Source organism: Rana temporaria, chromosome 12, assembly GCF_905171775.1.
Source record: "Rana temporaria chromosome 12, aRanTem1.1, whole genome shotgun sequence".
NCBI classification, from domain to species: domain Eukaryota; kingdom Metazoa; phylum Chordata; class Amphibia; order Anura; family Ranidae; genus Rana; species Rana temporaria.
Genome location: NC_053500.1, coordinates 135,145,461 through 135,159,844, shown reverse-complemented (window position 1 = coordinate 135,159,844; position 14,384 = coordinate 135,145,461). Strand labels below are relative to the sequence as shown.

The 14,384-nt window shown below is 46.2% G+C and overlaps 1 protein-coding gene across 1 annotated transcript in view; it reads left to right on the top strand.

Annotated features, from left to right (window-relative positions):
• SLC25A10 (solute carrier family 25 member 10) overlaps positions 1 to 14,384 on the top strand; it is a 35,966-nt gene that overhangs the window by 13,694 nt on the left and 7,888 nt on the right. Inside the window, exons 2-5 of the mRNA XM_040330825.1 lie at positions 1,746 to 1,865; positions 5,303 to 5,417; positions 9,684 to 9,732; positions 12,885 to 12,926. Coding sequence (XP_040186759.1) covers positions 1,746 to 1,865; positions 5,303 to 5,417; positions 9,684 to 9,732; positions 12,885 to 12,926 — 326 coding nt within the window. The remainder of the gene's footprint in view (positions 1 to 1,745; positions 1,866 to 5,302; positions 5,418 to 9,683; positions 9,733 to 12,884; positions 12,927 to 14,384) is intronic.

Genomic DNA, 14,384 nt, shown 5'->3' with positions numbered 1-14,384 from the left:
GTCCTGGCACAAGTTGAAGAAGGTAATAGTCAGTGTCCAGGCAGGTCAAGGCAGGTAGCCAGCAAGGGTAGTCTATTTGCAGGCAGGCCGGTGGGATAAGTAGTCAGTGTCCAGGCCCATGTTGAAAAAGGAGGCACACAAGAGTAGTCCACCTCCAAGCAGAGTTTGATGCAGGTGGCATGCATGAGTAGTCCATGTGCAGGCAGAGGTCAAGGCTAGCAGCAGGCAATAGTAATCAGTGTCCAGGCAGAGAGTATTTTTTTTTTTACATCACCTTTGTGAGGACCTGTCTGTATGATTTTTTTATTACATTAATGCTACACTCAGATTGGCGCTTGTGCTTTCTCTCCTAGCTCTCTTCAAGATGCTTCTTGCATGCCCACTGAGATGCCATAGAGTGTACAGCCAACGGATTCTTATGGATTTTTATGGTCTTTTTGGACATTCCCTTGGTTTCAATTTGTTTTCTAGTTTTTTGTGTTTTTTTTTTTTATTGCCTAAACCATTTTTTATATCAGCTTTTAATATTCGAAAGCAACCCCCCTGTGACACGTTGGCTTCTACCTTTGCACCAATTTTTAACCCCTTTTGTAAGAGTAGCACCCAGGCAGCAGTCGAGGCAGGTGGCAGACGCAAGCGTTTGCTGTCCAAGTGGACCCATGGCAAGAGTGGTCAGTGTCCAGCCAGCGGTCAAGGCAGGTGGCAGATGCAGTTATTTGCCTACTCTTGCCACCTGCCTCGACCGCTGCCTGGACACTGACTACTCTTGCCATGGGCCTGCTTGGACGCCAGTCACCAGCACCCGCTGTGACACTCTGTCATCTACCATTGATCCAATCCTCAACTCCTTTTTGCAGGAGTAGCACCCAGGCAGCGGTCGAGGCAGATGTAAGTGTTTAGTGTCCAAGCAGGCCAATGGCAAGAGTAGCCAGTGTCCAGGCAGCGGTCGAGGCAGGTGGCAGACACAAGTGTTTGGTGTCCAAGCAGACCCATGGCAAGCATAGTCGGTGTCGAGGCAGGTGGCAGACACAAGTGTTTGGTGTCCAAGCAGACCCATGGCAAGCATAGTCGGTGTCGAGGCAGGTGGCAGACACAAGTGTTTGGTGTCCAAGCAGACCTATGGCAAGCATAGTCAGTGTCCAGGCAGGTAAGAGTTGTCAAACAAGCAGAGTTGGCAATGAGGACAGGAGATGCGGGCGAAGACGGACAACCTGGACCACTAAACCAAAAGGGAGAAAATTGCAATCTCACAAACAAACGAGATAGCTGGCAAGAAGTCACAGCACCAGTCCCCACAAGGGAAGGAGTTTATCCTCTCTGGCTCATGTGCACAACCAGGGCAAGGGACGCATGGAATCACACTCCTGAGATGCACCATGTGTATGCTTTACATGTTCAACCAACCATAGCTAAAAGCCCACAAACCAGCATGCACACAAGTGGGGTCTACTCAGTATTAGGTGGTTGGTCATAAAATGATGGTTGATTGGGGCATGCTTGAATGGATGAGCGGAGGCATTGCATACACACGTAGATGTGAAGGAATCTGTGTTGCAGTCACAGTGACTCAGCACAGTGTGATTGTGAAGTAGGAAGATCGGGTCCTTGTGTGGAATAAGGAGGGGCGTCTCTGCGAATAAATGGCAGAAGATATGTTTGCCACCTTTGACTCCCATTCTTCGGCAGAGAATCTATAAACTCCCCATTGCGCTGTGTCACGTGACTCCCTTTGTCCCACTATCCAGGTACATCTGCAGACTCAGCAAGAGGTGAAGAAGAAAATGACCGGAATGGCAATCACCGTGATAAAGAATGACGGCTTTCTTGCGCTATACAATGGCCTGAGCGCATCCCTCTTCCGACAGGTAAACTGGGCGTGTATAATAATAAAAACTATAAAGCTGTGTGAGTAGATTAACCCAACAGCTGTGCAAAGGTGAATGATGTACGAATACCAATTCTGCAATGGGCTAGATTCAGAGAGATCGGCGCGTCTTTACATCTCATATGCGCTACGCCGTCGTAACATTGAGAGGCAAGTACTGTATTCACAAAGCACTTGCTCCCATATGTGCGCCGGCGTAACGTAAATGGGCCGGCGTAAGCCCGCGTAATTCAAAGTAGGCAGGTAGTGGGCTTGTTGTATTAAAATGAATCGTGACCCCATGTAAATGAAGGGCCGTACGAACGGCGCATGCTCAGAACCACGTCGCATATACTCCGTAAGAAACAACGGCTCAATGCGTACGACGTGAACGTCACTTACGCCCAGCCTTATTCACGTACGACTTGCGTAAACAACATAAAATCCGACGGCACGTCCATACCTTAGCATTGGCTGCGCCACATATAGCAGGGGTAACTTTATGCCTTACGTAAACGGCGTATTTTACTGCGACGGGCGCAAGTACGTTCGTGAATCGGCGTACCTAGCGGCCAGCATAAATATGCACCCAAGATACGACGGCGTAGGAGACTTACGTCGGTCGTATCTTGGCAAAATTCAGGCGTATCTTGTTCCTTCCTTGAATAGGGCGCATAGATACGACGGCGCATTACAGAACTTACACGGCGTATCAACAGATACGTTGGCGTAAGCTGACTGTGAATCTGGCCCAATATCTATAAATGAGAGCTGCATGTTATAACAATAAATAAACTGAAAACATTTATTAACCGCGCTCAAAATAAAGTGCATCAATAAACCTCAATTTCGTGATAAGTGAATAAAGTGATAAAAAGTTCCATAAAATATCAATAAAGATAAAAGGTGTGAAGTCCCATAAACACTCTGCTATCCAAAAACACTCCGTGTGTCTTCTCTTCACCTACCTTCATATGTGCATCCTACTCACCAGAACATGTGGACCCCCCCCCCCTCCATTACAGGTAGTCAAAGACAGCATGGTTGGATGTATCCTGTTGGAGAGAAGGACAGCCCAGAGTAGTTATCGCTGATGCTGCTCCTAACGGCTCATGTAGAGGTAAAAAAGAAGCCTCTTGTGGGGTAGGCAATCTAGACCAGGGATATGTAATTAGCGGACCTCCAGCTGTTGCAAAACTACAATTCCCATCATGCCTCTGCCTCTGGGTGTCATGTTTGTGGCTGACAGGGTCTTGCTATGCCTCATGGGACTTGTAGTTCTGCAACAGCTGGAGGTCCGCTAATTGCATATCCCTGATATAGACCCTCCAGCTGTGGTGAAAACTACAAGTCCCATGAGACATTGCAAGACCCTGACAATCACAGGCAGAGGCATGATGGGATTTGTAGCTTCACCACAGCTGGAGTGCCAAGGTTGCCTACCCCCTGGTGTAGTATATCCAAAGGAATTATTAAAATCACACTAATCGCGTGTGGACATTTAAAAACATATACAAACGGGGGACTCCGTATTTGAGCTCCAAAAAGGCAGAAATGATGGGTTAAGCTAAATTCCTACCAACGCGTTTCGTCATTGTGCGTCTGACATCATCAGGGGACAGCCCAGGGCAAGTATTGCTGATGCTGCTCCTACGAGCTCATGTAGAGTTAAAAAAAGAAGGCTCTCGTGGTGTAGGCCAGGGGTAAGCAACCTAGACCCTCCAGCTGTGGTGAAAACTGCAAGACCCTGACAATCAGAGGCATGATGGGATTTGTAGTTTCACCACAGCTGGAGTGCCAAGGCTACCCCTGGTGTAGATCCAAGGAATTTATTAAAATCACACTAACCACGTGTGGAAATTAAAAAAAATATATACAAACGGGGGACTCAAAGAAAGCGGAATTGACGAGTTACGCTCAATTCCATCCAACGCGTTTCGTCATTGTGCGTCTGACATCAGGGGACGCAACAATCACTATGTGCCATAATTGAAAGCCCCCCCCCTATCTGTCTAGAGCATCACAGCTCCCACCATCATAAGTAAATGTAGACTGTATAGAGTGTGTGTTTGTGCCGTATTGCTGTTATTTAATTAGTCCTCTTCAGAATTCCCATACCGCTCTCTACATGTAGACTTTGCCTTCCCTTGGGACATGAAACCTCAATTACATGTCATTACACATGTGAGCTTCTCTTAGGTAATCTCCCATTTCCATTGCCAGCTGCTATCCTTATAACCTAGACCAGTGATGGGGAACCTTGGCACCCCAGATGTTTTGGAACTACATTTACCATGATGCTCAACTACACTGCAGAAAGCATGAGCATCATGGGAAATATAGTTCCAAAACATCTGATAGAGATACGACGGCGTATCTCCTGATACGCCGTCGTATCTCTGAGTTCCGTCGGTCGGATCTATGCGCCTGATTCGTAGAACCAGGTTCCGCATAGATCTCCCTAAGATCCGACAGGTGTAAGTGACTTACACCGTCGGATCTTAGGCTGCAATTCCAGGCCCGCCGCTATGTGGCGTTTCGTTTTTTACGCAACGAATATGCAAATGAGGATTTCGCCGATTCAGAAACGAACGACCGCCCGGCGCATTTTCTTTACTTCGTTTGTGTTCGGCTTTTTCCGGCGTATAGTTACCCCTGCTATGTGAGGGGTATCCTATGTTAAGTCTGGCCGTCGTTCCCGCGCCGAGTTTTGAAATTTTACGTCGTTTGCGTAAGTCGTTCGCGAATACGGATGGACGTAATTTACGTTCACGTCGAAACCAATGACGTCCTAGCGACGTCATTTAGAGCAATGCACGCTGGGAAATATGACGGACGGCGCAAATGCGCAGTTCGTTCGGCGCGGGGACGCGCCTGATTTAAATGTTACACGCCCCCTAGCCTCGGAATTTGAATTCCGCCGGGGGATTTACGATACGCCGCCGCAACATTAGAGGCAAGTGCTTTCTGAATAATGCACTTGCCTCAAAAACTTGCGGCGGCGTAACGTAAATCGGATAGGTTACGCGGATCTAAAGATCCGCTAACCTATCTGAATCTGGCCCATGGTGTTCTGCCGAGTAGAGGAAGTAGAAGTACGTGTGTGTGTGTGTGTGTGTGTGTGTGTGTGTGTATATAGTCTAAAGTTTGAAGACATCTGACCGTAGCTAGCCGTATGGCTAAACGTAGGAGGACATCCCTCCAAACGATGGAGTTCAGGTGTCACCATTGAAGGTCGATGTTGATACTACGGTATGGAAAGATATTGTAGACAGTTGTGCTCCTTCGTCCTTCCTTGGGGTTACCCTACTGAACACCCTTTCAGAACCACGGTTGGGAGTTGGATCTTCTCATCCAACATGGGATTGGAACCGATGACCCTAGTGTTGTCAGGCAGAAGTCAGAATGTTTTATCGCATTGCCCTTCTGTTCCCGCAGATCACATACTCCATGACCCGATTTGCCATCTATGAGACTGTGCGAGACAAAATGTCCCAGGACAGCAAGGTCCCCCTCCCATTCTACCAGAAGGTTCTGCTGGGAGCATTTGGCGGTAAGAACGATAAAGTGAATTTCAGACCATTTATGAGGAACCAATCAATTGGCTACATACACAAATAATACTTTCCCTTACCCTCCCAACCCCCGATCAATTCATTTTCAAGCAAAACCTCTTGAGAACCAGTGACAAGACTGGGTCTGTCTCGTTGGTCTTTTGCTGAGAGATTGGTGGGAGGGGCCCGTAGGCTTCTGTCAACATCACAGCACCCTATCTCAAATCTTCTTTCAGGATCATTATATGAAAGAACACATCAGAGGTATCCCTTTAAACATGCATGCTCCTCCCTGCTGACCACTGGCTGCTGCAGATATTAGCTGTTCTTTCTGCTGATTGGTTGCTTGAGCATGCACATCTAAAGGGATGCTGGGGGTGTGCGGTTTCTTACAATGCTGATTGATGGCAGAGAAGGATAATAGCTTGGGAGGCAAGGACGGTACAGATCAGGGAAGAGCGGGATTTATTGATGGCAGGCTCAAACTAGCTGCAGCAGCTTCTAAGGCAGGGGTAGGCAACCTGGGGGCCCTCCAGCTGTTGTGGAACTACTAGTCCCACGATGCATTGCAAGGCCAGTTACAGGCATGTTGGGACTTGTAGTTTCGCAACAGCTGGAGGGCCGCCAGTTTGAGACCCCTGCTTTAACCACTTAAGCCCCGGAGCATATTGCAGCTAAATGCCCTGGCCAGGTTTTGCGATTCGGCACTGCGTCGCTTTACCAGACAATTGCACGGTCGTGCGACGTGGCTCCCAAACAAAATTGGCGTCCTTTTTTTCCCCCACAAATAGAGCTTTCTTTTGGTGGTATTTGATCACCTCTGCGGTTTTTATTTTTTGCGCTATAAACAAAAATAGAGCGACAATTTTGACAAAAATTCAATATTTTTTACTTTTTGCTATAATAAATATCCCCCAAAAACATATATAACATTTTTTTTTCCTCAGTTTAGGCCGATACGTATTCTTCTACCTATTTTTGGTAAATATTTTTTTTTACTACTAATGGCGGCGATCAGCGATTTTTTTTTTTTTTCGTGACTGCGACATTATGGCGGACGCTTCGGACAATTTTGACACATTTTTGGGACCATTGTCATTTTCACAGCAAAAAATGCATTTAAATTGCATTGTTTATTGTGAAAATGACAGTTGCAGTTTGGGAGTTAACCACAGGGGGCGCTGTAGGAGTTAGGGTTCACCTAGTGTGTGTTTACAACTGTAGGGGGGTGTGGCTGTAGGTCTGACATCATTGATCGAGTCTCCCTTATAAAAAGGATCACTCGATCGATGCAGCCGCCACAGTGAAGCACAGGGAAGCTGTGTTTACACACGGCTCTCCCCGTTCTTCAGCTCCGGGGACCGATCGCGACGGAGCGGCTATAAACGAATAGCCGCGCCGTCGTCCCGCCCTCGTCCCGCCTCACGCAGCGGAGGGGGGGTCCCGATCGGACCCCCCACCCGCTAGAAGGCAGGGACGTATATATACGCCCATCTGCCTGTCCGTGCCATTTTGCGGACGTATATAGTTGTGCGGCGGGCGTTAAGGGGTTAAATGCAGCTAGCATAAATGCCTGCATCTGTCCTAATATTGGACGTGTGTAATCCTTGTTGTTGTGTAATCTCCAGCATGCGGATCTGGAGTTGGAAAGGCTGTCCTGACAGCCAATCGGGAACCGCTGCAGTGAGCTGTGTTAACAAACAATTATAGAGCAGAGGGAAGACCTCTATAATGCGTGTGCTGCTCCTTCACCATCCAATCAGAAAGCTGGGGGTGTGTCCATGTCCTGTTGTAGCTGCAGTGGAGGTCCTTGTGCTGTCTTGTCAGGTGATCACAAAGCTGGCTGAACAGCAGAGTAGCCTAGATCGGGGATATGCAATTAGCGGACCTTCAGCTGTTGCAGAACTACAAGTCCCATGAGGCATAGCAAGACTGACAGCCACAAGCATGACACCCAGAGGCAGAGGCATGATGGAACTTGTAGTTTTGCAACAGCTGGAGGTCCGCTAATTGCATATCACTGGCCTAGATGCACCCATTGCTAAAACCCGGTCTTACCTGGGAAAGCCTATGGGCTGGGCTGCAATTTATCACCTTTAACCCTTTGTTTCCCTGATCTGGGAAACGTGACACGAGCGTACATACATGTGTATGTCGGGCAGCAGAAATATATTTCTGAAAGATTGGATAATTTATTATCCCCCAGCTGCCGCCTGAAATCTACAGCCAGCTTAAAGGACTGAAAGGCTAAGACGATCGCTGATGTATGGAGCGAAGGATTAGAAAGTTGAATATCTGTGCTAATGCGTTACCACAGTGACCCCCGCGCCCAAATCCCAGGGGGACCGAGAATTAGACCCTGAAATATCGCACACCTGGTAATGACAGTCTGCAGGCAAATCTCACCCGCGGCACCAGTGAAGTGTCAGTGATGAAGGAGGAAGTAATTGGCTGATGGGTTATTGGGTTCAGACGTGTGGCAGACGTGTGGCAGCCCTTGCCGCCCCTCAGAAAAGCGTTTCGCAGGGAATTGCTTTTCAGAGGGTAGTTGGGAGGAAATATCCTCAATGCCTGTCTTTAACCCTAAAAAGGCCAAACTGCAGCATTGCAACATGGCCGTATTCACTTGTATGGCACCGTTGTTGCTGCACGATGAGCCCTGAGCTGCTGCATGGCCTTCTTTGGTTGGAGCAGTCGGGGGTAGAGGTGTTTGTGTGTGTTTATTTATTTTTTTATTATGTAGTCCATAGATTGCAAAACATAAATAAATAAAATAAGTTTAAATTTTTTTATATATATATATATATACACACACACACACATGTATATATCACACTTAAAAAAAAAAAAATCTCAAAAGGGGGAAAAAAAGAGTCAATTCTTTATTCAGTGATGACTTTAGGATGTCATTACCTAAACAAAGTAACAGGTATAATTTTTGTTTCTTTTTAGCAAAAAAATTATATAAAAACAAATGATAATAAATAGATAAATAACAACATCTGTGTTGTGTGTGTTGTTTTTTTATATATATATATATATATATATATATATATATATATATATATATATATATATATATATATATATGTGTTAGGGCCAGATTCTGAAAGGACTTACGATGGCGCAGCGCCATGTATGCCGTCGTAAGTCCTAATCCGACCCGTCGTATCTATGCGCCTGATTCTTAGAATCAGTTACGCATAGATATCCATTAGATCCGACAGGCGTAAGTCTCTGACGCAGTCGGATCGTAACTGCATTTTTCCGCTAGGGGCGCGTATGCTGATTTACGCGTCGAAATATGTAAATCAGCAAGTTACGCGAATTCCCGAACGTACGCCCGGCCGACGCAGTAAATTTACGCCGTTTACGTTAGGCTTTTCCCGGCGTATAGTTGCCCCTGCTATATGGTGGCATAAGTGCGGAGCATCAATGTCAAGTATGGCCGTCGTTCCCGCATCGAAATTTGAAAAAGGTAAGTCGTCCGTGAATGGGGCTGGACATCATTTACGTTCACGTCGAAACCAATGACGATCTTGCGACGTACTTTGGAGCAATGCACACTGGGAAATTCCACGGACGGCGCCAATGCGCCGTTCGGGGAAAAACGTCAATCACGTCGGGTCGCAGTAGATTTACATAAAACACGCCCCCCTGATCCAAATTTGAATTAAGCGGGCTTACGCCGGCCAATTTACGCTACGCCGCGCCAACTTACGGAGCAAGTGCTTTGAGAATACAGCACTTGCCTGTCTAAGTTTTTTTTTTTTTTATTCATGAAACCGTTTTTCTTTTTTAAAAAGGCGTTTGAAAAATGATTGCGCAAATACGGTGCGAGATAGAAAGTTGCAATGACCACCACTTTATTTCATAGGGTGTCTGTTAAAAAAAAAAAAAACGTATATAATGTTTGGGGGTTCTGAGTAATTTTCTAGTAAAAAAAAAAAGATTATGATTTTTACATGAAGGCGAGAAGTGCCAGAATAGGCGCGTTATGGAAGTCGTTGAGTGGATATACAAGGTCGGTGTACAGCTGCTTCTTGTCGGTTGTCGGATGAGTTGCACTAAATATATTCTCGCCGTGCCTCCGCCATGCATCGGCCCGCGCTGCAGCCTCTTCCCAGTGTCCTCCCTATTCGCGGTGACCTCGGGCCTCATTTCCTATCCGTGTAACATGTCAGGGCTGTGGGTTGGAGGTCACTGTTGGTAGACCAAGATTGGAGCTAAGTGGTTTCCTTGACTTGACTTTTTTTTTTTTTTAGGTTTTACAGGGGGCTTCATGGGGACCCCGGCCGACATGGTTAATGTCAGGTGAGTGTTTGTTTTATTTTTATTTCGTGTTTTGCAAGATTTTAAAAAGGAGCCAAACAACTATGTGATAATAAATGGCTTCATATGATCACTATCCTTTTATAAAAGACAGTTTTTAGAATGATCAGTCATGTTTTTCAAGATTTCTGCCAGGGTATGCAAACTTTTGATCACAACTGTATAAGTGTATGCCTGTACGCCCTGCAAGTTTTTTATGCCATTTTTGTATGTTCAATACACCTGACCAATGTGTTTGTTGTTTCAACAGTTGCTGGTTACTAAGTAGCCAGTTCTTCGTACAAGGACTGTGGCAAAAGTGTGCAGTGTATACTCTCACTATTTAACCACTTCACCTCCGGAAGGTTGTACTCCCTTCCTGACCAGGCTATTTTTTGCGTCGCTTTAACTGTCAATTGCGCGGTCGTGCGACCTTGTACCCAAATGAAATTGAGATCCTTTTTTCCCACACAAAGCTTTCTTTTGGTGGTATTTAACTGCTTGCCGACCAGCCGCCGCAGTTATACGGCGGCAGGTCGGCTCTGCTGGGCGAGAGCACGTAGCTATACGTCACCTCGCCCCCAGCAGCCAATAGGGGCGCGCGCCCAGTAACTGGCGGCCGCCCAGTAACTGGTTTTGTGCAGCACTTTTGGATGTTAAAGCCCATCTGTTTGCTGCCGCACATATGTTTTAGGTTGTCAAAGGATTTAAAGGTAATTAAAGGATAGTACTAATCACTTAATCCGCCTTCATTATTAGGATATTTTTTTTTTATATATATATATATATATATATATATATATATATATATACTTTTAAATGGCAACCAATACAGGACCTTGACAACCTATGTGCAGAGGAGATGCACGCTGTTTGTCTGACCCATTGTCTGTATTCCTGCCGTGCACACCAAATCTTGTGTACACAGGGACCCAATGTTTTTCCTAAATATTATAGGTCACAAGGACATATTAGGGAATACGTTACGTAATCAGTAGAACAATAACCTGTTTTGGTAACCTTTTTGACCTGTCTGTCATTAAGAAAAACTTGTCTTGTCCTCTCTGTGTGATAGATAAAAAAAAATATTAATTTATCCATCTATCTATCTCTCACCTTCACTCCCTGTTATTTCAGAAAAAGGCAATTTTTTTTTTTTTTTTTTAGTGAGGTGTATGGAAATGTTGTTTTTAGAAAGTTATCTTTTCTACCATAATTCTTTCTTATCATCCAAGACTGACTTACTGGAATATTAGCTTTCCATATAGGGCGGGAGGCTTTCCTGATGTAGATAAGGTTTCCGGCTCAGAGCTTAAATTGTGTTTTTTCACTTGATGTCTCCTAGAACGTTATGGAATAGTATTTAAGTCCAGGAACACTAGATTTTTTTGACGCGCCTCGGATAACTTGCCACCAATGGAAGGAGCGTTCTTCCCACTAGCCAACAAAAGGAGAAAGGGATTCCAAGCGGCTTCATAGCGTAGTACTATTTTTTATTTTAACACAAATAAAAAAAAATAAGTCTTTACTTACAAGTCCAGACGAGAGACTGGCATATGAATGAGCAGAAAAACTCGATCCCACGATTCCGAGTGATTGGATACGAGAAGGGGATCCCAACAGTATCGCTGTAAGGGGGCATTCTTCCCGTTGACCACCAATGTAAGGAGCATTCTTCTCGTTGGCCACCAATGTAAGGGAGCATTCTTCTCATTGGCCACCAATGTAAGGGGGCATTCTTCTCGTTGGCCACCAATGTAAGGGGGCATTCTTCTCGTTGGCCGCCAATGTAAGGGGGCATTCTTCTGGTTGGCCACCAATGTAAGGAGCATTCTTCTCGTTGGCCACCAATGTAAGGGAGCATTCTTCTCGTTGGCCACCAATGTAAGGGGGCATTCTTCTCGTTGGCCACCAATGTAAGGGGGCATTCTTCTCGTTGGCCACCAATGTAAGGGGGACATTCTTCTCGTTGGCTACCAATGTAAGGGGGCATTCTTCTCGGTTCTTAAATTAATAAAATGCCCTTAAAAAAAACAAAAAAAAAACGGGGATATCTCAAAGCAAGAAAATAAAAATTGACAGTACATAATTTACATTGGATCATAGCTATTTTTCAGACCGATTAAAGGCACGGCTATGGGTGCTTGTTTTGCGCCAAGTTCTGTGAATCTCATGATTGGGGACTGGAAGGACGGGTATATATGGAAGCATAATCCCTTTTGGCCTAAGTAAACTAAAAGGTTCTACTAAAATCATTTGCTAAAAATAATGGATATCTCCATTATAAGAAAAGGAAGTGTCTTATCTGTAAATACATAAGATGGGGCACAGATTTATTTTTTCATGAAACGTGTCAAGGTTACTATGAAACAGGTTTTTTAATTGTTCTACTGATTGCCAAATGTATTGCCTAATATGCTCTTGCAACATTTATTACAAAGTAAGTGCTCAGCCGGAAACGCTTATCTACATCAGAATAGCTGTCCCCACCCAAGATGGAAAGCAAATATTCCAGCAAGTCAGTTTTAGAGGCTTAGAATGGGTTTACATTCGCGGTAGAGCTTGCCCCTCCTCTGAAAAGTGACCCACTGTGGACTCCTTTTTTGGGGCCTTATGATAGGTGGTGAGGAAGTATATGTAATATGTCACCACCTCGCTGCCTTCTCTAACCCTCAAAATGCTGTCCCACCATGCGGTTGTGGCAAGATGCCATTTGCTGGAAGGTGGGGTAATTTTTGCCGTAGCCCATGTTTATACCCCCATTTTGTCTGCCTTTCCATTTGAGATTGGGGGGAATTTTTTGTTGAAGGTTTCCAAAGATCCAATGCGTTTTGGGGATCTTTTCCTCTCCTATTAGGGCTGTGAGGAAAGCTTGAAGCCATGGGCAGAAAGGGTAACGGTGTCCAAATTGCCAGCAGGAAGTGGATCAGTGACACCAAGGTTGCAGGTTCTGGAACTTCTTGATGCTACGGAGCCAATAAAGGCCAAAGGATCACAAGAAGACAAACACATTTTTTCTATAAGCCATACAAGTGTTCGTTTTAGCAGCTTTTGCTTTAGTCCCTCTTTAATTGTCAAGCGTGCAACTTATCTATCTTTGTTGTTTTGTAATTTGTTTTAATCTTTGCATCTCGTTTCATTTTATCTTCCTCCAGAATGCAAAATGATGTGAAACTTCCGGCCCACCTGAGACGCAAGTAAGTCATGTGCTTCAGGTTCACCTTTTTTAGGGCTTAAAAATGAAGGTGAAAACGCGCTGCCAAAATAAGTAACCCTGAATAAAGATCTAAAAGAGCAATAATCGAGCAGCTGGAAAAAAACAGTCGGACAAACTGTGCAAAAATATAAAAACAAAATATCCCCAAAAAAGTCCATGAATAGTAAACAAAAAATAAGGAGGGAATATGCAAATAAAATGCAAAAAGGAACAACGACAAATAAAAGTTCATAAATTGGTGCAAAAGGAATATTGCGTTATCCAGCAATTACCAATGTGCTCCAACACCCAGTGTAAGATAGACCCTTACCAGAAAGGAAGGACTCTATCACGGAGTCAAAAAAGCTCAGTTATATAAATGAACATCGATCGGCTACAACAGATCTTCCAGGAGCAGACGCTGTTCAGATGATCCCAACAGGTGCAATAAACGCGGGGCACACGGAGTATATTTAATACGTTAAAGGCGATGACGTCAGTTATGACGAAACGTAGGGTGGAGCCTAAGTTTGTTCCATCGCCATTAGGGGTGCAACGGATCACAGTTGATCCGTGATCCGAACGGGTCACCCCCTTCGGATCGGATCACACTGTGATCCGCGGATTGCCACGGCTCCGGAGCTAGGCCGAAGCCGCGGCCTTTCCTAATGTTACGGCGGCGGCTCCGGAGCTTGGCCGAGGCCGCGGCCTTTCCTAATGTTATGGCCGCGGGTTCGGCCTAGCTCCGGAGCCGCCGCCGTAACATTAGGAAAGGCCGCGGCTTCGGCCTAGCTCCGGAGCCACGGCCATCTTGGTACACCCGGCGGCGGCCCTCCTCTGTTTACACCCACAGAGGAGGAGCCCGCACTCGGACACACCGCTCGGGGAGTGCCTGTCGGTACTAGCTGAGGGGGGGTCACTGTACTGAGGAGGAGGGGTCACTGTACTGAGGAGGAGGGGTCACTGTACTGAGGAGGAGGGGTCACTGTACTGAGGAGGGGGGGTCACTGTACTGAGGAGGGGGGGTCACTGTACTGAGGAGGGGGGGTCACTGTACTGAGGAGGGGGGGGTCACTGTACTGAGGAGGGGGTTACTACTGAGGGGGGTCACTGTACTGAGGGGGGGTCACTGTACTGAGGGGGGATCACTGCTGAGGAGGGGGGGGTCACTGTACTGAGGAGGGGGGGGTCACTGTACTGAGGAGGGGGATCACTGTACGGAGGGGGGGATCACTGTGAGGAGGGGGGGGATCACTGTGAGGAGGGGGGGGGGATCACTGTGAGGAGGGGGGGGATCACTGTGAGGGGGGGGGATCACTGTGAGGAGGGGGGGGGGTCACTGTACTGAGGAGGGGGTCACTGTACTGAGAGGAGGGGGGTGTCTGCACTGAGGGGGTACTATAGTTGGTGGGGGGGGGACGGACATGTGGATATTACAGTGGGGGAGATTTTTTTTTTT